General features: G+C 33.0%; 1 protein-coding gene across 6 annotated transcripts in view; it reads left to right on the top strand.

Moving 5' to 3' along the window:
• Positions 1–995, top strand: part of GRIA2 (glutamate ionotropic receptor AMPA type subunit 2) — a 145,934-nt gene extending 144,939 nt beyond the window's left edge. For all 6 annotated transcript variants that reach the window (XM_023228202.2, XM_023228168.2, XM_023228186.2 and 3 more), the window contains exon 16: positions 143–995. Coding sequence is in view for 2 of the 6 variants with exons in the window: in XM_023228168.2 (XP_023083936.1) it covers positions 143–307 (165 nt within the window). In the remaining 4 variants the exon portion in view is untranslated. The remainder of the gene's footprint in view (positions 1–142) is intronic.
• Positions 996–25,337: the final 24,342 nt, after the last annotated feature.

Below are 25,337 nucleotides of genomic sequence, written 5' to 3'. Positions count from 1 at the left end.
CTTTGCACTGTTTGCTTTCATTTGCTAGAAGCTTTCAGATAGAAGTAAACTTTTCAAAAACAACCCTGTCTTTCCTCTGGATGCATTTGAAAACCGTAACCTATGATTTCTTTTTCTTTCTTTCCCTCCTTTCTCATTTAAGATGACCTTGAATGATGCCATGAGGAACAAGGCAAGGCTGTCAATTACAGGAAGTACTGGAGAAAATGGACGTGTTATGACTCCAGAATTTCCCAAAGCAGTGCATGCTGTCCCTTACGTGAGTCCTGGCATGGGAATGAATGTCAGTGTGACTGATCTCTCGTGATTGATAAGAACCTTTTGAGTGCCTTACACAATGGTTTTCTTGTGTGTTTATTGTCAAAGTGGTGAGAGGCATCCAGTATCTTGAAGACTTTTCTTTCAGCCAAGAATTCTCAAATATGTGGAGTTCATCTTGAATTGTAAGGAATGATTAATTAAAACACAACATCCTTTTCTACTCGCGTTACAGACGAAGCGTGGTGGACATGCACAGCTAACATGGAAGTACCATAATTTACCTGAAGTCTTTGTACAGACAACAAACCTGTTTCTGCAGCCACTATTGTTAGTCTCTTGATTCATAATGACTTAAGCACACTTGACATCAACTGCATCAAGATGTGACATGTTTTATAAAAAAAGGGAAAAAAAACATTTAAAATTAAAAATATTTTTAGGTATTTTCACAAACAAACTGGCTTTTAAATAAATTTGCTTCCATATTGGTTGAATAAGACAAAAACAATTAAACTGAGTGGGAAGTGAATAAAAAAAGGCTTTAGGTATCGGTTCCATATTTTTCAAAGCCAAATATGTAAATGCTAAGGAAAGAAAACAAAGAGGAGATTCCAATCTTGTAATTTAATATTGTTATTAAAACTTTAATGTATCCTATTCTTTAACATTTGGTGTTAATATAAAATTACTTGGCAATGCTTGACATTTGAAATAAACATTTTTCTATTGTTTTATTTGCAAGTGGTCCAATTAATTTTGCTTAGCTACAGTTTGGTCATAAATCAAGTGAGTTTAAAGACACTACCAAGTTGTTAGGTGCCCAGAGAAAATTTCTCCCCTTTAAAAAGTCCAGGTGATTTTTCAAGTGTAATCTTGCCCCCAAAGTAATATCTGAATATGTTTTTGACATGCCTAAACATATATATATAAAGAAATATTTGTTAATACAAAAGCATTTAATCTATGTAGATAAATGCTAATAGATTTTAAAAGCTAATATTAACAAATACCAGAATATGTGAGGTTCCATTTTTAAAGTGTTTAAGCTTACAGAAGAGAAACCTTCATTGTAAATGAAGTAAAAAATGCCTTGAAAGTAATTCTTTAGATAGTTGCCCATTGATTAAGTTCCATAAACTAAATATGTTTTTAGCTTTAAAATTATAAGAGCTGTCATAAACTTTATGTATTATGAATTTTTAAATATGTTTGAGTCACCTGCAATATAGTTTCATCCCATTGACATCAATTAAAAATAACCCTAATATATTATTTTTATATTTATTCCTCAGGTGGAGTGGCTATTTTAATATGCCCAGTGTGGAAAAAATGTCACATTTCTGTAACTTTTGACTAAAGAGCCTATATTTCTCTAGTTAATGAATTTAAAGGATCTAGCTTTCCCCTTCATAAAATACCTCTTATTTCCATTAAAGCCCCCAAGTTTAATTAATTTAGGATTTTGAATGATTATTGACATCCAATAGTTATTTTTAATATTTGTATTCTTGCTATTTCTGGAAGAAAGCCTTTGTGTAGCACTTGGTATTTTGCAAAGTGCTTTTAAAACATTCTTACTTACTGTATTTCATAGGAGGGAAGGAAAAATGTAGGGTTTAACAGTAACCACTTGCATTGAACATGGAGGCATGTGGTATCATGATATTCTTCACTAAATTTAGCTGACCCTAATCACAGATCCCAAGGTAATACAATATAATTTTAGTGCATTTCTCCTCATCAGGAATGCTGGAGGTGCATTTTAAGTTTTAATAATAAGTGCTAGAATGACCAAATTGCAGACTAATTGTTTCCATATTGTACTTAAAATGAGTTTTTAAAAATGAAAAAGAAATGACTATATACAATCAATGCTATTTATTGTACCTCTGGGCCTACTCTTCTAAAAATTGTAGCTTATCAATTTTTCTCTGTCAAGCTTGAACTAATGTAAATAATTGAAATAATGTAAAGTTATATTTTCATGTTTTTATAGATACAACATGACAAGAATACATAATGTAAGAGTATTTCAACTATGGATAATGTTGATTGGATAATGCACATCTCAGTTACAAGCAGTACTCATAGTTTAATATCCATGTAACGGTGCATCAATATATTGCTATATAAATATGTCTGTGTGCATATAAGTGAAAAGTGGTCAAACAAGAGTGATGACAGCTGTCTAAAGGTTTTTTTATTCATTTTATATAAAAACTGTTATGGAAAGACCAAAATGTTTATGAACTATTCTTATGTAAATTTACAATTGTCCTTTCCTGTACTTTTTTGTTTACAGTATAGTACCTTATTTTCTGCTGTGTTAAGTGGGTGTCAAACTCCAAGAAGACATACACTTTCTATAACTTCTATTGAAGATACTGGAATTTCCAATTTTTCATGTGTACTATGTCAGAAAATGCTTTCGATTTTATTTTTAAATCTAACATCGGATGGCTTTTCCGGAGTGTTGTAAAAACTTCAATCATACATAAAACATGTTCTTACAAAAGGCAAAGATCTTTATTTTTTTTACTTAATAGTACTTCAAACTAATAACAGTGAGACCAAAAATTGTATCTAACTTTATTCCCAAACAAACCCAACTGTTTCTACTGAACAAAAACATCTTTGCTCAATTTATATATCAGCTAGGTACAAAGGTAACAGAATAAAAATAACCTTTTTTAAGCTAAAATAATTAACAGTTCAGGTCGTTCATACCTACACTCATTAAGTGCTTCAGGTATATGTAGGAATATGGCTACGAATTGTATTACTCATTTTATTATAGATATACCCTGCTACTACAAGATCAGGCAATACTATCACCAACCATCCCATTGTACGTTATTAGTTCAGCTGCTGTGATGGTCACATTAAAGAGCAGAAAGGTGACTTACTTTAAAAAGTTCCATAATGTGTTTACAAAAAGGTGTTCTTTCAGTATTGTACTGAAAGATAGCGTTAATGAGAAGCTAAAATTCTTGCCGCATTAAGGTTTTTTTACAAAGATAATTTTTTAGGTAATTCTATTCACAAATATTCAAAAATTATTAAGAGTGTAGTTTTTCAAAGTTACACATTAATGTCTTTTAATCTTATAGATTTTAATAGGTTTAATGTTTCATACATAAATATACCAATGAATCTGCTTAAGAGAACAGTTGGAGATCTTAACTTTCAAATCTGCAGATATTTTAAATATTTTGGTGGTAATGGTAGCAAATAGGAAGAATGAAAGGAAACATTAGCAATATAAGAAAGCTACAGGATGATTTCCAATAAAACACCTTAACAATATCATTTAAAAACATTTGTTGAAATTAATTAGAATATGGCAAAATGTGATTTCTCCCCTTTCTTCTACTCCCAATCTCATCATTTCCTAGAGGTACTGTTCTAGCAATCTTAAACAAGTAAGTCAAGAATCACTTCTAGATTAGAATGTATTTCTGGATATTTACATTATTTTCTGCTGGATAAAATTGATTATATATTTCTTTTTGAAGTAAGTGGTTTGACTTAGCCACAAAAGTCGTCCTTATTATCAATCTTAATTGATAATGTATGGTTATTAATAATAATATTATATGGGCTTCAGAGAGTATATTGGTTACATTTCACAAATTTTATATGTACTCTCAACAAGCTTATTAAAGGAGATATCAGAATAATATAAATATCTGTTTAAAAATAGAGCAAAATTTGTGCAAAGAGTTCTCATACTTAAAATAGGTTTATTTTTAATCACCAACATAGAAGATGGGTAAGTATAAGTGAATCATCATGATATTCTGAATGAAAATTTGGAAATTCATTAAAAGATTTGTAAAAGTTGTGTCACATTTTAAGCAGGAAGGGATTCATTCTCTTAATGTGTTGTTTTGGCAAGACCACGACAACAGAAATTCTATTGGGTACTAATCAGAAAATTATACTTTCTCTATTTACGTGTTTTAAAACAAAACATAGACAGCATATGGCAATCCAAGTACAGAAGAGTTCAAACGTGTTTATGTAAGTATGATGATATTTAAACAGGGGAACTAAAACAAAAGCTCTAAGATCCAGTGAATATAGAAAAGTGCCTAGAGTAAATCCAGTTCATAAGAATCTGTGTATGTGTTTTATAGCCTGTCTCTATTCATTTCTTCTTGCTTTACCATTTTATGTTCTCTTCTTGCCCTTAAATACTATGCCATTTTTATACCTATTATATTTTAAATGGTATCTCATTTTTAAGTTTCATTCATTTTGCTTTTTTTTCATGTTATTCCATCTATTTCTAGCTTGCCTATTGTAACAGATTTTGCTTTGTGGGCACTTGGAATGCAGTTCATTTTATCAAAGACATGACTGACAGTTTCAGAGTCTACTTAATAACTATAATAAATGACTAAGGATTTCTCTTGTGAACTAAACATTTCTTGTTAAGCTCTATTTCAGCATTTCTCACATATTCTGATTCCATAATTGCCAATTTGTTATATTCCTCCATGTACTTACAGAGTTCCACAATTTATAGTTTCTTTAGGAAATGAGGGGCTCTTCTATGACACAAGAAGAATAAGAACTCTATTTGAGTGTTTGCTCATCAGAATTCTCTGTTAAAGCCACTTGACACTGAGCACAAACCAGTTCTCCATTTTAATTTCACTCTCAAGCACTTCCAGATTATTCCTTAATTGCCTTTTTTCCCACTAGGTATAAGTAAATTTTGCTATTTGAGAGCCAAATTGCTTTTTTGATATGCATAAACTCACTATTACTTCATTGGATATGCCTGAATGCACTGAATGAATTTGGTCATTTTTCTTTCTTTTTTTCCCTTTCAGGTTAACGTGCCAATTTCATTTTACTGTAAATTGGAATGTGGGGGAGTGGATTAAGTCTTGGGAGGTAGTCAAAACCAGGATTCTAGCTTTACCTTCTCTTTTTCTCATGCTTCTCTTTGTCTCCTCAACTGGAGTATTTGAACACTAGGACTGTCTCACTGGAACGATGACAGGGAATTTGATATGATTATTAAAGATAGAATGCAACGTTGTATCTTTCAAAAAATAATGGTTTGAAGAAATGGGTTCATGATTGGAGTGCCACTTGGTGCAGAAAATGTTTTTGGTATCCAGATCCGATTTTATTTCATCATCTCAAAGCATTAGTAAAACAGCTCTATCCTGTAACTTTAATTAATTAATTCCATCTGATAATATTTATTGAATTTCTTCCTATATAAATATTGGCCAAAGTAAGGGCTAAATTCGAAGCCTCTATTCTGAGGATTAAGTGTTATATTTTCATTAAAGGATGTGGTTCTTTGATCCCATTCACCTAGAAATAATACTATGATTACTTAGATTAGTCTGTGACAATAATTAGATATTTTCTGTCCAACAATTTTTAACTGAAGACATTCAAACTTTAATTTAGAACAGATATCTGATAGCATTCCTCAACAATCTTAAATATGGACTCATATTTTCTTTTCTTATACTAATCTTAGATTGTGTAAATTGTACGTCTATATACTTATTTGCCACTCATTCAATATTTTTATCTCTATTCTCAGAGTCTAATTAAATCAATTAACAAATATCAGAGTTTGATAATTCTAAATACCTGCCACCTGTATAGCTTATGTATGTATATCTAGTATCTGTTTCTTTGTATGAGTGTTAATTCAAAAAACATTCTAAGTATTTTTGCTTAGCAGCTAAACAACATCTTATATACAAATGGCAACAATATTAAAGAATATATATATCCTTATAAATATATACATATATACCTTAAGTAAATATATGTATATATATTTATTTTAAAAAATCTGGTATTTTTTCAACCAAGAGCCTACCAATTCAGAATTTATTCCAGAAAATGTTTAAAATGAATATCACTATTTGTCAATGTTCATTTGACTTTTATTTATATATTTACACTAAATTCCACCTAAATTCCATGAGAGTAGTTTATTTCAGATGGAATAGCCTGGGGGAAGATTTGAACTTCTATTAAATTTTGTAAAAAACATAAAAACATATTTTGTGTTTAGGAACATATATTTTATAGCCATCATATTTTGATTACTATCACTCATTATGTCGCCAATATTAATAGGTAAGGAAATGCATTTGATAAGTATCATAATCAAAACCAGGTATAAATTAATAGATGTATATTTTCTAGTTTTATTTTACTATTTATATGCAATTTAAAGGTTTTATATATATAAATCACATTTTTCCCCCAGCATCTTATGGTCAAGAATTTTGTGGTATAAGAAATGTGTGCTCACTGTGCTCACTGGAATTTTATGATTTAAGCTCTTCAGTATAGTTGACTCAGATCTAAAGGCACTTTTGTGTAAATATTTACAGATTTTAAAGGAAATCGCCTCATGAAAGGATTTGAAAGTTTCTTGAAACCATTATGTAGAAAATGGAAATAGGTTGTACTATAAACTATGTATTCTTGCTTTGCCTATGCCTTCTATTTCCCCACCCCTACAAATTAAACCCTGTTTGACTGGTTATCAGTTAGAGAGTAGTTGTACTGAAGTCTAAGTCATGGGTTGCAATCACATGTAACAGTTAATTTTACATGATTCCTAGATCATAGACAACCTATTGAACTTTACACATCCTTCTTGCAAATATGTGCCTTAGTTCACAGTGAGGGATAATGTGGATGATTACTGTTCAGCTGTCATGTCTATTTGGGGTTCTTTTTAAATTAAAATGCATTTCCAGCTTTACAATCATATTTAGTATGTATCTTAAAAGGCTTTCAAGTCTGTTTTATGTACATTATCTTGTCAGCTATTTGTGTTAAAGAGATAAACATGTCTGTTCATTTTTATTTAATGTTGTTTGTGTTTCTGTGTGTACGTATGTTCATGTGTGTATTAAAAAATCCACATCCTCTGTAACATTTACTCTGATAATTATTTATAAAATTGTTAACATAACTTATGAGGTTTTAGTGTAAAAAAAACTAGAAAAACTGGAATAAATTATTTATGGTTATTTTTAAAGGGTTTTCAGAAGAAATTAATTAGCCACTCTTAGGTTGGATATATGAGTCAAAATAACTTAAACTTGAGCCCAAAATTATGCCTTGCTGTTTTTATGTGAAATTTATTTTAAAGAGCTTGCTTCACCAAAATTAAATTTCCAAGATTTGTCATTCATAATTAGCTCTCAAAGCATTTCAACATGTGAAAGGCTTTTGGAAACAAGTTTACATTGTGTCTCATCTTTTGCATTTACTTAATCAGAAAAACAACAACTTGTAGGAAATAAAATTACACTTCAATTTCAGAAATAGTTTCTGGAAATCAGAAAAAAGTATATGCCTCAAATATCTAAATATAGTTTCTAACATCAAAGGTTAGTAAGTTATCAATATAATTTTCAAAGTGTCATGATCATCTTCAGGACACCACTTTCCCTGATAAGATACTTCCCGAGGCTTGGAGAGACTAAGCCATTGGCCAATAGAACATAGCTAGTAAATGACAAAGCAGGATTGTAAGTCAGGTATGATTCTCTATTTGAATACTTTTTTTTCTCTATCAGATAAAATATCTTTGTTATCATACAAACAGCTATATGTGAGGATAGTAGGAATGCTCTATTTAGAGGAACATATTATTTTCCCCATAATTGATGTCTTACCTTTTGAATTATGATACACTGTTGCAATTCAATTTGTATCCAGAAACTTTTCTTACTCTAGGTAGGATATAGCATCATAGAAATAACTGTAAAACATCATGACAATTTTAAATATTATTGCTGTATATTTTTAATAAGTAATGTCATTTATTTTCATTAGTATCCTAAATGTTTATGATGAAAACATAATTAATTACTCAATTAGTGATTAGAAAAGATACATGTCCATTTTTGCTTAACAGTTGCCCTAAAACCATTTTTTAAAAAAAAACTTAGATTATAAGACAAATGCAAGTTGTAATTATTATATATTAATTTGCTTCTAGAAAATGTGAAAACATTTTGCAAATAAAAATAGGAATTACTTAAAATCATAAAGTATGCAAAGTCAAATATGCATTTTCACGTTTCAGATGTTTATAAAGATGGTGGCTTTTAACTCTATTTGATTATCAGAGGGTAATATCTAGGCTTATAGTTTACATAAAACTTCATGTTAAAATTTACTATTATCATACAACAATATGTAAATTTTGAAGCACTTTCATGTTTGAGTCTGAAGTTTTTAGTCATTATTCACACATCACCACATGATTCCTATTGTCATATCATTCTTTCCCAATACAATGGCAAAACCAGAACATATTTTCACAAACATAACACTTATCTTATGTTAGAAAAACATGCATGCATTTACTATTTTTACTTCCTCTGTTTCACACTTATTTTTCCTATAATTTTGTCTTATCCATCTGGCCAGCTTTCACTTATAGACATTGACATGACAATGGTTGTTTGATCTTTTAATTTCCTTCTTCCTTATTGTTAAACCCTATAAAAATCTTTCCCATATATGATTGAGCGAAAGTCTAGTAATCTCTCAAGGAGCATGTCAATGTTTTGTTTTCTTGTGACACCTTACCTGTATCTCCCACGCTCACTCTGCCCTAAGCAAAGCTGATTAAATATTTTTCATTGTTCAAATGCTGTATCTGGTGCAAATCTCTCTGAAGGAGCAATGATGCTGTACTCTAGCGGTTTGCTGAAACATCAAATTCCTTTATGATAGTGCATGCTTCCTGAAGCAGAGAATAAATATATCTTATGCATCTTCAAGTACCTGACACGTTTTGGGAATGCTAATAATAACATATAATTACAAAGCACATATTATGTCAGGCATCACATTATGAAGAACACACTATTGTTATAATCTTCATTTTAAAAATAAGGAATCAGAGGCACAAAGGCGCAGAGAGGTTAGATAATTTGCTCAAAGTCACATAGCTAGTTACATGAAGAACAAGGTTTTGTACCTGGGTGTGTGGTAGCAGAGTTAACACTTGTAACCCTCACATGAAAAGAGATGGGCCACAATAGAAATGCTATCGGATTAAAAAAAAGTTCTAAAATTAAAAAAGTGTTGACACACCAAACAGCAGACAGGTGCCCAGGGTACAGATTTGTAACAAGCACTCATACATCACTGGAAAACATCACCGAATGTAAAATGAAGTGGAGAAGAGGGTATTTAGTGAAGTCCCCATGGGATAGTAGTAGGTATAGTTGGAAGACTGCTCTAATAAGTCATTTGGGCTAGAGTGAGATCTCTGACAAATGTGCCCCAGTAATAAGGGACAACTGCTAACCTACTATATAGAGACAGTGTATCATGTTAACTGCAGAGCTTTTGCTTTGCTGAGTTTGGTGCTGGAGTAGAATTGCTAAGAAAATAAGGTGAAATTAACATAGATTGTCTCCTTCACAGTAATTTTTTATAGCACATTATTTTTATGTAGGGCTGCTTTTTTTAGAAAAAAAAAGTTATATTTTATGGCCAGATTCCTGGAAAATATCGTCTAGCTAAATGGAAGTTAATTTTCTTTAGCAATCTTTCTAATGACTTCCTTTCAAAATGGCCATATTGTTGCAATTTCTCCTTAGCCGCCCTCACTGAATCAACTCTTGCTACCTATAACGTGAACATAGATATTCCTGGGAGATATTTTTCATTCTAGCTCAACTCTTCTCAAATTGTACTCTCTATCTTGTAGGAAAACCATTTTTTCTATGGATTTAATTATCATCTGTATGCTGAGTTTTCTTAAATGTGTGTGCACAGCCCTGGTCACTTTCCTTAGTTCCAGATCTGTATATTCAACTGTTCAGTAACTTATTAATATAATTAATATTATTGATAATAATTACTAATAGTAATTGAAAATAGATGCCAGCCACTATTTTAAACATTTTACATATATTAATGCTTTTAACACAGAAATAAAATGCAACCAATATTATCATTATCTCTATTGTACCTTAAAGAAATAGAGGTAAAAAGAGATTACATCGCTTGCCCTAAGTCTCAACTGCATCTAGAAATCTCCACAGGCACTCAACCTAAACAGGTTTTAAAACTGACTTTATTATCTTCCCAGTAAAAATTGTTCCTCCTTTTGATAAGTCCCTTTTGGTTATATTTGGAACTTAGACTACCACTGTAAATGTGAATTTTCTTACATGCAGAAAAAAATGTAAATTCCATTTTAATTATTTGCATAAATGCAGGAGAAACTCTGTCATAGCTAATCTTTCCTCATTCATAATTCACACTTATGAGCATATACAGACACTAATCAAGGTATTTTGGAATATTTGTAAGTCCAAGAGAAAAATAAATTCACAAACAATCCTTAATGTTTTGTGTCTTAAATTGTAGTTCATTTTATTTTAGCAATTCATCATCACGCCTTGTGTTAAAAATCACCTCTAGATAGTATTATGTTAAAGTCCTAGAGGACTCATGCTAATATTCTGTGCCCTTATTACAGATGTATTTATTTACTGAGTAAATATTTATTGAACATGTATTATGTAGCAGGCTTTATCCCATGCTAGAATACATGGTACTACTATTGTCAGTTACATGTTGTCTATTTCATATTGAAAAAAGTAAATTATTTAAGGTGTTCTTTAAATTCTTTTACTTTCACTTATTCCTTACACATTTCAATCCCACTTGCTATCATATTACAATACTTCTTATGAGATGTGGAATTAAATTATTTTAACTTATCCAACAAATATTTATTGAGCATTCACCCATGGTAGTGTACTAGGATGATGTCGTGTTGGGTAAAATACACAGAGTCCATCCCTGTTTAGAACTTCTGTGTAACCTGTAAAAGAGATTTTGCACAAGTAATCACACACAAAAAAAGAATAATAAAGGAGAAGAATGTGCCATGGAAAAAGGCAGGCCCAACCTAGTCTGAGCGGTCTCAGGAAGGCCTCCCCGAGGAAAGTGATGTTTGAGCTGAGATTTAAAGGACAAGTTGGAATTATGGAGAAGGAGACAACATGTCAGAGGAGGAACATTTCAGATAGAGGAGACAATGTTTGGCAAATCTGAGGAACTCTGAAAATACCACGTAAGTCTGGAATATAGAACACCTGGGGAGATACACTGACGTGATCTCTCTCTTGCTCCATTAGCTTCTACTCTGCACCTCTTTGTAGCTTCTGAAGTATTTCATTCAGGAACAAACGTGCTTGGTTTTTGTTTGAACAAAGGTGACATTCGCTTGCTCCTTGCAGCAATCATATTAGATAGGAGTCATCATTACAAATGTGACTAATGAAGAGTGGATAGGGAACATGCCCATATTCATTTAGGGATCTACAAAGGGTCAGAACCAGATGTGGAACCAGCTCTTTGGCCTCCAGCCCTGATCTTTCTATTGTACCATATGCTGTTCTACTCTCTAGTGAGTGCATAGTGGTGTGGTTCGAACCTTGCCCCACTTTCCTATGCAGCTCAAAAAATGACCTGTGCCTGTGCTTTTCAAATGCCATGTTTTGTTTACCCTGGAATAGATTTTTGTACACCACAATAGATCAAAATACCTCTCAATGAATTTTTCCTCTTTGTTTTTAAAAAGATAAATGAATCTTCACACCCTTCACTTTTGGTAATAAAAATATCTCAATCACGTTTTTGAGTAAAGATAATTTCTGTTATTTCTTTCCAGCTGATTTTATCAAAGATAATTTTAAATGGAGTATATTTGAATATAATTTATTATATTATTATATATAATTATTTTATTATATTTATTAGATTTATTTATTTATTATATATGATTATATCTACATATATATTATAATAATATAAACTCCTGTTGAATCTTCTCCAAAAGTGTTGATTACTGGAAATAGTGAAAAGCATAAGCACATGAAAAGGGTTTTATTTCGAGCATTTTCTTTGATCTTCTGGTCTTCGTTTCCTAAGCTTTTCACTAAGTACTGCGATACCCCTTTCCCTTCAACCTGATGTTCTCTGTCTGTTCTCTCAAATGGGATCTTTGCCATTGGAATGCAGGATTTAAGCCATAGTAACCCATGAAAAAGGCATACCTGTGCTGAAAATCAAGGAGAATCTCTCATGTTGAATCGAAGTTATGTGTTTGTGGCAGTAATTGCTCAATTTATTAGTTAACTGGCTTTCAAATAATTGGATCTAGTTTTAGGTTTCAAAGGTACTGACAGTTACTACTATTGTGCAATTAATTATCCACTTCTTTCTAGTGTCTAACCTGTACTTAACCAAAAGGAGCCACATATTGATCAGAAATGATAACCAGAAAAGAAAATAAGTATTTTAGGTTGTCTGTAAATTAAATATTTGTTTTTCCAGGTGTAAAGAGTTGCCTGTGCATCACACCTTCCCTAGTTCATCCCCCTGGGGATGGTTTTCTAATTACATTATGTTCATTCATTCATTAATAATTTTTCACTCATAAATATTTATTATATCCATTATGCATCAAACAGTGGAAAAAGACTGAAGTCTATTGATGGAGAAAGACATGTAAAAAGATTATTATACGTCGTGTAATCCTTCATTCACAAATATTTATTGAACACCTGTTATTAACACCAGACATTGTTCCAGACAATGGGGATAGAGAGGTAAACAAAAGTCTTAATGAAATAAGTCTTTATTCTCATGCAGATTACTCTCTTTTAAAGGAGACTGGCAATGAACAAATGGGCAAACAAACATGTATCAGGACTTTCTGAGTACTATGAAGTGGAAAAAGCAAATTAAAGAGGAAGAGATGGATAGGGTATTATTTTTGATAGGGAGGTCAGGGAAAACATATCACCCTGAAGTATGGGTAAAATTTGAGCAGAAACATATATGAAAGGAGTAAGTTTTTTGAATATCTGAGTGAAAAGAGTAGGAATGAGAGGCACCTGCAAGTATATTTCTCTGAAGTAGTAATATTTCTCTGAATATAAATTTATATAAATCATTGAAGTTGAAATAGCTTAGACAATTTCAAAGAGCCAGTGGCTTGAACACAGTAAGCTGGGAGACAGTAGTTAGAAATAGGGTCAAGAATACCAACGGTCTAGATCTTTTAGAGTTTTGGGTCATGTTAAGGACTTTACATTTTCTTCAAGTGTGGTAATGCCAACAAAGAATTTGGAATAAGAAAATGACATGACCTAATTTATGCATTAAAATTGGCTGTGGTTGAAAAAATAACTAACCTTCACTGAGTGTTACTGTGTGCAAACACTGTGCAAAGCAATTTTATCTTGAATAATGTGTATCATCCTTAGATCAACTCTGTCAGCTCTGAGGTATATTATTCTTCTTTAACAAATGAAGAAACTGAGATGCAAAAGTTATGTGACTCTGTGGTCACACAGCTGATGATGTTTGAGCTGGTCATTGAAATCAGCAAAGCTGGCAGAATAAAACAGGTTTGCTTCATCAAGCAATTAGACCACAGAGGAGTATGAAGAAAAGACGGAGTTAGAAGCTATACTGAAAGTCCAGATGAGAGATGACACCTGGAGTGATGTGAGTAGTGGGTGAACTAAACTTTGAGCAGAAATCCTAAAGGACACAATGATAGATTGCATGTGAGAGTATAGACTGACAGACAGTAGGCAAACCATGGTGCTATTTACTGAGATTAGAAATGAGAGGGGGCAGGAAAAGGTTTGTTTTGTTTGTTTAATTGTTTGATTTTATTTATTTGATGGGGTAGAAAATCTAGGTTTATTTTGTTTTAAAATAAATTTGAAATAGCTATTTATAGCAAGTGAGACAGTCAAGCGGGCACTTGGATATAACGATCCTAAGACATAAAATTAGAGTCCTCAGCCCAGAGATTGCATTTATAGCCACAAGATTGGATAAAACATCACCAAAGGTTTTAAGTGTTGGTTCCTGGACACTGCCGTATCTAGAAGGGGGGAAGTGAAGAGAAATCAGTGAAGAAGACAGAGAAGGAGTAGCCAGTGAGGTTGGAACAAAATCAAGAGAGTTTGGTGTAGTCAGTTTAATTTTTAATAGAGTATTAGAGAGAATGGAGGTTATGGAATTCCTTATAGCAGGTAACTTCTAAGCTAAACCGGATATGCTGAAGCTGGTCACACAGAAAAAGAGGCAAAGTTAATCTCCCCTTAGATGCCCATCTAGACATCATGTAGAAATAAAGCACATTGAATATCATGCTTTAATTACTCAGTGAGTACCTAAAACAAGGACCAAATGTGCGAAGATACAGTGTAGGAACTCAAAATTAAAAGAGTCAGGAAGCCGTTGCTTACATAGTGTCATGGTCACTGAAACAGGAGTTTTGCAAAGCCCTAGTATCTTATGTCCCTAAGATACCAGAACAGCACATTTCTGAACCCATCAGAATTAGAATGTGTATCTTATCTAAGATTCTGTATGGAATGAGACACTGGTTCTGAGTGCTTTGTTCACTTCATAGTACCATGAGAGTGATAAACATCAACAACAACAAGGGAAATTAACACTCTAAGGATAATTAAGCTGAGTATTTGCAACAATTTGTTGCAAATGCAGGTGAACCATGGGTAAGACCATGAGACATGGAAGCAGACACATCAGGTTCAAATCAAATAGGTGCTCTACAACCTACTATGTGTTAGTTGGGAATTTGTTTACCCTCTTGCCTATTTCTGCATCAGGAAAATGAAGTATCTATTTCTTAGATAGAGAAGGCATGATATATTACATTAGGGTACATAACACAGTGCTTGGCCTAAGGTAATAATTGATCAACCTATGTTGCCTTGTGTCGTACCATGTCAGTTTATAATGTGAGCATTTCTGAATACTGTATCATTAGTCTGTGAAAATTTATTTAAAGGACTTAGGAATGCTACATTTACATAACTATTTTCTTATTACTAAGAGTGAATACTCTACATTTATGATATTATTAATAATATTTCTTTGAATATAAATTTACATAAATCATTGTCTACATCCTTGATTGGCATTTCTTGACACGTTTAATGTCCTTGCTTCTATTTTAGTCTATGATTTAAATTTCATGAAACCAAATTACAGTTTTACAATAATAGCTAAGAGCTTCCTTCGTTAATTTATAGATTTTTCTGCCCAACATTTACCACAAAAAAAAATCACACATCATTATAATGTTCCTTTGTGCTACATTTTTCTTAAATTTATAGAGATAATAAAAAGGAAAATTATCTGTAGCCCGAAAACTTCTAAAGTATGCATCTGAGGACATCTTTACAAAGCTGTTTAAAACAGCATAGAGCTTTACTTATGCTAAAGAAATTCTCCCCTACCACACATTTTAGAGGATATGATGTATCCTACATTCCTTTTCTTTGACTTAACATTGTATAATTCAGGACACAGATGATGAAGACTATGGTTTTTCTAACTAAATGACTATTAGTGGTTTAGGGAAATTATAGTCCAAAGAATAGAGACTCTCTTTTTCCTGCCAAGCTAAAATTGAACTAATTAAATCTCTTTATGAAGCAGATGTTGAAAAACTTGGAAATTCAGTGAGCAGGAAGGTATCAGTCAGAAAAGATTTTTTTTTAAATTATTAATTAGTTTTTAAACATAGCTCTTTTTGCTCTTATTTATTTTTAGCAAAGATAATTTAATCAGATATTCCTGGAATAGGTTTCGCAAGCCTTCTGAAGTTCCAGTTTCTTTCTTTGACTTCTTTCAGAAGTTACATCATTGCCAACCTTCCCCTTTGCTTGTGATGGGAAGCCAAAGAAAGGTGTGCTGGAGGTCAGGCTCTATGAACCTGACATAATCACTGAATTCCCAAGTCAAGATGCACAACAAGCGATGGCATCTGTTTACCACCCTTTCTGTTTTTATTTTTGGCACTGGAAAGACTGGACTTCAATGAAGTCTCTTAGAGGAGTGCTAATTACTATTAATAGTTTAGAATTGAGGTAATGGCCAATATTAGACCTTACTCTTGTAACTTTAAAAGCCTTAACAGTGGAAAGAGTTATTGATTTTTTGGTCAAGTGTTCATGTATTTTTTTTTTTTTTTTTAACTTACGCTACCTGTAGAAAAAAATAGTTTTAAATGTGTATCTGCTATTAAGAAAATCAACCTGGCTGGGCACGGTGGCTCATGCCTGTAATCTCAAAACTTTGGAAGGCCGAGGCAGGTGGATCACCTGAGGTCAGGAGTTCAAGACCAGCCTGGCCAACATGGTGAAACCCCGTCTCTATTAAAAATATAAAAATTAGCAGGGCGTAGAGGCATGCGCCTGTAATTCCAGCTCCTTGGGAGGCTTAGGCATGAGAATTGCATGAACCCGGGAGGCGGAGGTTGCAGTGAGCCAAGATTACACCATTGCGCTCCAGCCTGGGTGACAGAGCCAGACTCCGTTACAAAAAAGAAAAAAAAAAAATCCAACTCAAAATATCAAGTTTTTTTATTCCAAAACACTATACAGTGACCTAGGATCTTTTCTTTTGAGGAAACAATTCTAACTTCAAATATTTTAATTGGACTTTAATAAGGCTGAGGGAATGCTATGGGTCCCCCATGAGCTGAAATTCTCAAGTGGAGTCGGGGTTGAGTAGAATAAATTGGTGCTTTTGGTGGATTGTTATTAAGTTGGTGTTAGATATTCTTTCCAGTTGTAAGTTGTGGCTATCAGATGATCTGAAGTTCAGCTTGTGCTTTTGGGCTTTTGCTTTATAATCTTGTCAATTCTGGCTAGGAAATTTTTAAAGGTGCAGGGTTACTAAGGGTGTTGATATTGTATAAAGAAATATACTATTTGTGCTGGGCACGGTGGCTCACACCTGTAATCCCAGCACTTCAGGAGGCCGAGGCTGGCAGCTCATGAGGTCAGGGGTTCAAGACCAGCCTGACCAACATGGTGAAACCCCTCTTCTATTAAAAAAGAAAAAAAAAATTAGATGAGCACGGTGGTGTGTGCCTGTAATCCCAGCTACTTGCGAGACTGAAGCAGGAGAATCGCTTGAACCCAGAAGGGGGAAGTTGCAGTGAGCAGAGATCGTGCCATTGCACTCCAGCCTAGGCAACAGAGTGAGATTCCGTCTCAAAAAACAATATATATATATATATATACTGTTCTTTGGACTTAAATCTTCTACCATTCCCTAGCAGTGAGATTTGGGGAAAGTTCCTTCTCTAGCCAAATATCATTTTCATAATCTGCGAAACCAGAATTTTCATACCTGTCTGGCAAGCTTATGATGAGAAATAAATACTATGTAGCACCAGTAACAACTAAACTATCAATTGAGGTGTTATTCTCGACTCCTCTTCTCCTCTAATCTTCCAGTTTCTAAATCCAACAAATTAGCAAGTACTATCAGCTTGACCTTCAAGATATTTTCCAAATCCACCCACCCCACTTCAACAAATCTATGTTATTGTGTTAATCCAACAGGCATCATTTCTCACCTGAAGTAATTAATTAGCCCATTAAGTGGTAACTCTGCTTTCACTCTTGCTTGCTCAGTCTTGGCAATGATCTCCCGAGTGGCCAGAAGGATCTCTTAAAAGTACAGATAAAAAGGCCAGGCACAGTGTCTCACACCTGTAATCCCAGCACTTTGGGAGGCCGAGGCGGGTAGATTATCTGATGTCAGGAGTTCAAGACTAGCCTGGCCAACATAGTGAACCCCCATCTCTACAAAAATACAAAAAGTAGCCAGGCTTGATGACAGGTGCCTGTAATCCCAGCTACTTGGGAGGCTGAGGCCGAAGAATCGCTTGAACATGGGAGGCAGAGGTTTCAGTGAGTTGAGATTGTGCCACTGCACTCTAGCCTGGGTGACAGAGCAAGACTCCATCTAAAACAAAAAAAAAAGAAAAAAAAGAAAAATGAAAAACAAAAACAAAAACAAAAAAAACAGAAAAAATATCCTACTTATTCTCTGCTTAAAACCCTCCAGAAAATTTCATCTTATTCAGAATAAATCCCAACTTCCTCTCATGGCCTACAAGCTTCTGCATCTCCTTGCCCTCTTTCCTCCTCTATGGGAGGAATCTGATTCCTCCCTTATGGCTTTTCCCCTTCCTCACTCTGATCCTGTCATATTGACCCCTGGCTGCCTTCCCAGGAGGGGGCCAAACTCTGGTTTCCTTAGGGTCTCTGCCCACACTGATTCCTTTGCTTGAAAACGGCTTCCCATAAATGTTCCCTCCAGCCTTTCCTCATCATTTAGGCTTTCCTCCTCCCCTCCTTCTAATTTAGAACAGCTACTCCAGTCATTCTCTACTGGAGGGTCAAAGCTGGCTAGAGAATTTTCAAAGGTGCATTGGTACTGGGTGATGATATTGTATAAATAGGTATACTGTTTTACTGACCCTGTTTTACTTTCTTCATGACGGTTACCCCTGACTGCAAAAACCTTATTTACTTACTTATTTGTTAACTGTCTGTCTCTCCCACACTGGAATATAGGATCACCAAGGAGCTCAGTCTGTCTCACTCACCATCGTATTTCTAGAACAACGGACAGTGTCTTACAAATAGTAACTAGTCAAAAAATGTAGGATGAATAAATACACAAATCTTCTACTATGCTTGACACTTAGTAAACGTTTAATTAAAATTGTTGTTATACATACTTCTATTCAATTTCCACCAGGTAATTCTACTTCAGGTGGAAGAAGTCTATTGTCTTGGTCATAGTTAATATCTCTCTGGAGAACTTGATAAATAAGCTTAGCCTTCAGTGTTGACATTACTACTTAGCACTTGTTGGATAGATGTTGTAATCTGTGTGTTCACTGATATATATGATGATTGCTTCATATTATAAACTGAAAGGTTATCAAGAATGAGAAAGCACAATAATGTTTATCTTCAATCAGTAAAATATTCTGACTGGTATTTCATTAATGTGAATTATACATTTTCTCCACCAAAATGAAGACAGTGTGGTGCTACGGGAAAAACTAGCTTAGAGTTAGCAGAAAAACATTTATTAAGTGCTTAGTTTTTATTGGTGTTAGGTCTAAAAAGTGGTATAAAATGTGGTCCTTGCTCTTTAAGCAGCTTTTACTGTCATTCCATTACTAAATATAATGTGATCTTGTTTATTAAAGGGTTGAGTTACTGATTTGGAAAAACAATACTTTTCCAATCCAACATTCTCTAATATTCCCTGGCCCAAAACAGCTTTTTTCGTGTGAGCATTTTCCATTTCTCTTAAATAGAAGAGAATGGTATTCTCCAACGATTCTTAAATTTCCTTCAGGTTTTTTTCTGAAGTCTGTAAAACAGAGAATACAGCTGCTGACATTGAAATGAGATTCCATGAAACAGTAAGTGTATGGAAAGCCAAAGTAAATGGGCTGTTGATTAAGTTTTTCTGATTCCATACCATACATGAGATGTTCCATCCTGTCACTAGTTATAGTTAAGGACAATTTACAACACTGTAACAGGACTTCTGGTCTTCCTCCAAGTCAGCTAAGGTTGATACATAAGAAAGCTTCAATAAACATTTGCCACAAAGAGAAAAGAGAAAACAAAAACAAAATCTCGAAAACTGTAATTGAAATACACCACCTAGCATATTTAAATGTGTGTGTGTATATATCAAAACCAATCCTATTAACAGACAAAAATGTATACTTGTGTTAATATGATTGTGTAAATATCTGTGTGTCTGTTAATAGGATTGGTTTTGATGTTAAATTATCCTAACATTCCAGGAATAAGTCCTATTTGGTCATGGCATATTACAATTTTAGTATGTTTGGGGGTTAGCTTTGTCAGAATTATATTAAAATTTCTGTACCTGTGTTTATAGGGAATATTGGCCTATAATTTTTTAAAATTTTGTTTCAATTTTTGATTCAGAATAATGCTGACCTTGGATAATAAGTTGGGTAACGGTAATATTCTAACCCCCTCAATTTTGGGGTAGAATAAATCCTTCCTGCAAAGTGAGGTAGTATTCATCTGGGTAAGCCATTGGTACCTGGAGTTTTTTGTGAGAAGATTTGTAACTGAAGATTCTAATAAATATAGGGCTGTTTACATGATTTATTACTTCTTAAGCACATTTTGGTAGTTTATGTCTTTCACGAAATGTTTCCATTTGATTGAAGTTGTATTTATTGGCAGGAAGGTGAATATCTTATTCCCTTATTATAATTTTAATAGCTATAAAAACTATAAGGACAATACCTTTCTCAGTCCTGACATTGGAAGGTTGGTAGTTTGTTACCTCTTTATTATTCCATATCTATATGCTTACAGAAATCATCAATTTTATTGATTTTTCTCAAAAAAATCTTTTAGTGTCATGAATATTCAACATTATTTTTGTTTTTATTTCATTGATTACTGTTCTGGCCTTCATTATATTTTTTTCTGCTGCTGCTTTTAGCTTCATTTGCTCTTCTTTTTACATTTTCTTCAATTAGAATCATCAGTCATTAATTTTAGATCTTTCTTTTGAGGAATTGAATTATCTTATGGTAAACATTTTCTTCTAAGTACCATTTTAACTTCACATAAAATTTAAATGTAGTGTTTTAATTTTTATTCAATTCAAAATATTTTCTAATTTCTCTTTTGAGTACTTATTGACCCATGGTTATGTAGAAGTGTGATATTTAGTGTCTGAATATTTGAGGACTGTGTAGATATGTTTTCGTTGCTGATTCAAATTGAATTAGTGATTTGAATGCATTCTTGATGTGACTTGAACTCTTAAATATATTGAGATTTGTTAATCTTTAACATACCTACTACACTCCAATATTGGAGTCAACACGGTCATTACTATAAATTACTTGTTGAAAGAATCTATCTTGAAGAGAAAGAAAATTAGGGAAGAGAATGTAAACGATTCCTCCAAACCATACATTTATAAATATTGTCATATTTAAAATGCTTGAAAGCCATGCATTCTCCATTAATGGAAAAGCAGTTTGCTATTGGCAACAGAAAAAAACTCAGCGATAGTTTACCAAGTGCTTTAAAATTTAAAAGCTGTACTGTTTGGATTTACACTTGTGCGGTATTCTTGTCATTAGAATAAAAACTGCAAATTGCTTTATACTCACCTTCTCTTAAGTAAATCTAAAGAAAACCCCGGCGTATCCAATATTTGTAATGTCTATTTAAAGTGAATCTTAAAACTTTCTAAATTTAGTTTATGGTAAATACCTCAAAATACCTAAAAGAGGTACATTTCAGTCACTTAAAGTTGTGAAAATTGTTTCAGATTTACTGCTTTAAAGGATCTTCAAATATGTTTTCTTTTCTTTTCTTTTTTTTCTTTTTTTAATACTTTAAGTTCTAGGGTACATGTGCACAACATGCAGGTTTGTTACATGTGTATACATGTGTCAGGTTGATTTGCTGCACCCATTAACTCGTCATTTACATTAGGTATTTCTCCTAATGCTATCCTTCCCCCATCCCCCTACCCCACGACAGGCCCCAGTATGTGATGTTCTGTGCCCTGTGTCCAAGTGATCTCATTGTTCCATTCCCACCTCTGAATGAGAACATGCAGTGTTTGATTTTCTGTCCTTGCAATAGTTTGCTCAGAATGATGGTTTCCAGCTTCATCCATGTCCCTACAAAGGGCATGAACTCATCCTTTTTTATGGCTGCATAGTATTCCACGGTGTATATGTGCCAGATTTTCTTATCCCAGTCTATCATTGATGAACATTTGGGTTAGTTCCAAGTCTTTGCTATTGTGAATAGTGCCACAATAAACATATGTGTGCATGTGTCTTTATAGTGGCATGATTTGTAATCCTTTGGGTATATACCCAGTGATGGGATCACTGGGTCAAATGGTATTTCTAGTTCTAGATCCTTGAGGAATCGCCACAGTGTCTTCCACAATGGTTGAATTAGTTTACACTCCCATCAACAGTGTAAAAGCTTTCCTATTTCTCTACATCCTCTTTGACAGAAACTTACTTCATTCCAAATTAGTATCAGATATTTTAAAATAAAAAAAAGATCAGTTCTATACAAAGATAAAATGTTACTCAGTACCTGAAGTTTCACATTTAAAATTTATTTTTTATTTTTTGTCAACAGATGATCGATGAAACAATGCTCCACCCTTAAATTCCAGAAAATGGCATGGTTTCTCCCACCTCCTATGGATATGGGGCATGATCAATCTATTATATAGGATTAATACAAGTTCATGCTTTTTGTTTTATGGTGAAACAACATTAAAGAATCCAATTTAGATTGACTGAAGCACAAGTATAATAATCCTTGAATGTGATTATACCTATTTAATACAGCAGTTTAAATCCATTATCTTGAGACTTAATGTCCTATGGTCCATCCATCTTCATTAGTTTCATTTTTAGTACGACAAGGAGATTCCCTATCCTTTTCAGCTCTCCATGAGGCCTTCTCTTTTTCACATTCTCTTTCTTGGTCTCGGTCTCTTTCTCAGCCTCTTAAAGAGCTGGGGGTGGAAGTCGATGAGGAGGTCCCCACTCTTCTGCCTGGTCATCTTTCCTGTCATTAGCACGTCTCCAAGAACTTACTTCTTCACATTCTGATCTGAGAGGAGGTCCTCTTCAGTCCTTGTTGTCTCTTAGATCTCATCTTTCTCTTAGATCACACCAGAGATTTGTTTTATGGGCCAGAATTTGGTCTATCATGCTTAATGCTCTGGGTGCAGTTGAAAAGAATATTTATACTGCAGTTAATGAGTAGAGTGATCTATAAATGTCATTTACGCTAGGCTGGTTGATGATATTGTTCAAATCTATATTTACACTAATAGTTTATAATTGCTTTATCAGTTATCGAGATGATAGTGTTGAAATCTCTATCACTGTTGATTTTCTATTTCTTCTTACAGATCTATAAGTTTTCTTCTCAGTATTTTGGGTTTCTGTTATTGGATGCATAAATACTTATGATCTGTATGTCTTTTGATAAATTGACCTCCTTGCTACCCTGTAATATATTTTTCTTACTGTCTTGCGTCTGATATTAAAATAGCCACTCTAATTTTCTTTAATTATTGTTAGCCTGCATCTTTTCCATACTTTATTTCTAACTTATTTGTATCATTATAGAGTGAATTCAGTGTAGGTGTCATCTAGTTGAGTCTTAATTATTTATCCAATTTGATAATCTCTGCCTTTTAGTTGGGGTAAAAATAGAAATATAATATGTTTATTGATGTGGGTGAGTTCAAATACACCATCTTGATATATACTTTACATTTGTTATATCTACTCTTTATTTCTTTTTTCAATTACTTATATTCTTCAGTATAAATATACATTTTCTTTAGAATATAGAAAATAAAAATCATAAAATGGAATTTGAAGATTCTATTTTACTTTCTTTTTAACTTCTGGGAGTTAAGCTCTTTGTTATGTTATTGTAAGGGTCACTTCAGAGTTTATTATATTTTTTATTTATCATAATCTACATTCACTTGCTAATATTTTCTTTCATTTAACCCAATGACAGTATAATTATTTTTGTCTTCTGATTTTTGTGCCATTATCATACATTTTAGTTCTATATATGTTATAAATGCTACATTTCAACATTTGCTTTCCACAATGAATTATGTTTTAAAGATATTCCATTTGCTTTACAAAATGAATTGTGTTTTAAAGCTATTTAAATAATAAGAAAATTCCTTCATATTTATCCTTTTAATTACTACTTCCTTTGCTCTTTTGGGTAGATCCAGATTTCTATCTGGTAACATTTCACTTTTATTTAAAGTATTTATTTTAATATTTACTGTGGTGATGATCTACCAGTAATAAATTATTTCTGCTTCTTTTTATTATGGAAACATCTTAATTTTACCTTCATTTTAGAAAGACAATGTTTCCATGACTTAAAATTCTAGGGGAATGTACATATATATACACACATACAAACATTTTGGTTCATTAAAGGTAATATTCCAACTTGTCTTGTAACTTGCGTTATTTCTGATGAGAAATCTGTCACCTTTTTTCTTGTTCCTCTGTATGCAGTATGTCTTTCACTAACTGCTTTACATTTTTCCCTTTTATTATTGATATTAGGCAATTTATTATGATATGCCTTGTATAGTGTACTTTATGATTTTTGAAGTTGGGTTCATCGAGTTTCTTAGATTTGTCAATTTACAGTTTTCAACAAATTCAGAAAATTTTTGGCCATTAATTGTAAAATATATTATTGTCATTTCCCTCTCCTAACGTTGGAGACTCCACTTATGCATATTTTGATCACTTGAAGTTTTCCATTATTTTTTCAGATATTATTTTCCCTCGGTTTCATTTAGAGAGTGTCTTTTGCTATGTCTTCAATTCTCTGATTTTTTTTCTGCAACATCTAATCTAGAGTTAATCCTATCCACTGGATTTTTCATTTTAGACTCATAGATTTTGTCTAGAGAGGTTCAGTTTGGGTCCTTTAAAAGAATCTCTGTCATATCACTTCTTAACAGGTTTACTCTTCCTGGCAGCTTCTTAAGTGCATGAAATAGAGTTAAAATATTTTAAAATGTTCTTGCTTATTAATTTAATGTTTTGCATAATTTCTGGTTTACTTTTAAATTATCTTTTTTTATTATGGATTATATATAATTTTTGCTTCTTTGCAGTCATGCCTAGTAATTTTTTAACAAGTTTGAGGCATTGTGAATTTTACCTTAGTGAATGCTGAGTATGCATGTTTTGTAAGATAATATTGTGCTTTGTTCTGTGACAATTGAGTGACTTGGAATAAGTTTGATTGTTTTGGGTCTTGGTTTTAGGCTTCCTTAGGGAAGACCAGAGGCTATTTAGAGTTAATTTTTTTCCACATTCCTGAAGCAAGACCCTTGTTAGTACTCTGACAGGTGCCATGTGAATTGTGAGTAAGTCTGCTCCTGCTATGGAGAAGAGCCACTATTCTTGGCCTGTTGTGATCTCTAGGCACTATTTTCTCTAATATATGTGTGTGGCTCTTTCTGGCCTTGAGGAGTTTCTTCACACATGTGTGCTTATCAGTACTCAAATGAACACCATCTACAGATGCATGCTGGGAATAAGCTACTCCTGG

The sequence above is a fragment of the Piliocolobus tephrosceles genome, chromosome 3 (genome assembly GCF_002776525.5).
Source record: "Piliocolobus tephrosceles isolate RC106 chromosome 3, ASM277652v3, whole genome shotgun sequence".
NCBI classification, from domain to species: domain Eukaryota; kingdom Metazoa; phylum Chordata; class Mammalia; order Primates; family Cercopithecidae; genus Piliocolobus; species Piliocolobus tephrosceles.
The sequence above is the reverse complement of the archived record's forward strand: the minus strand, read 5'-3'. Positions and strand labels throughout refer to the sequence as shown.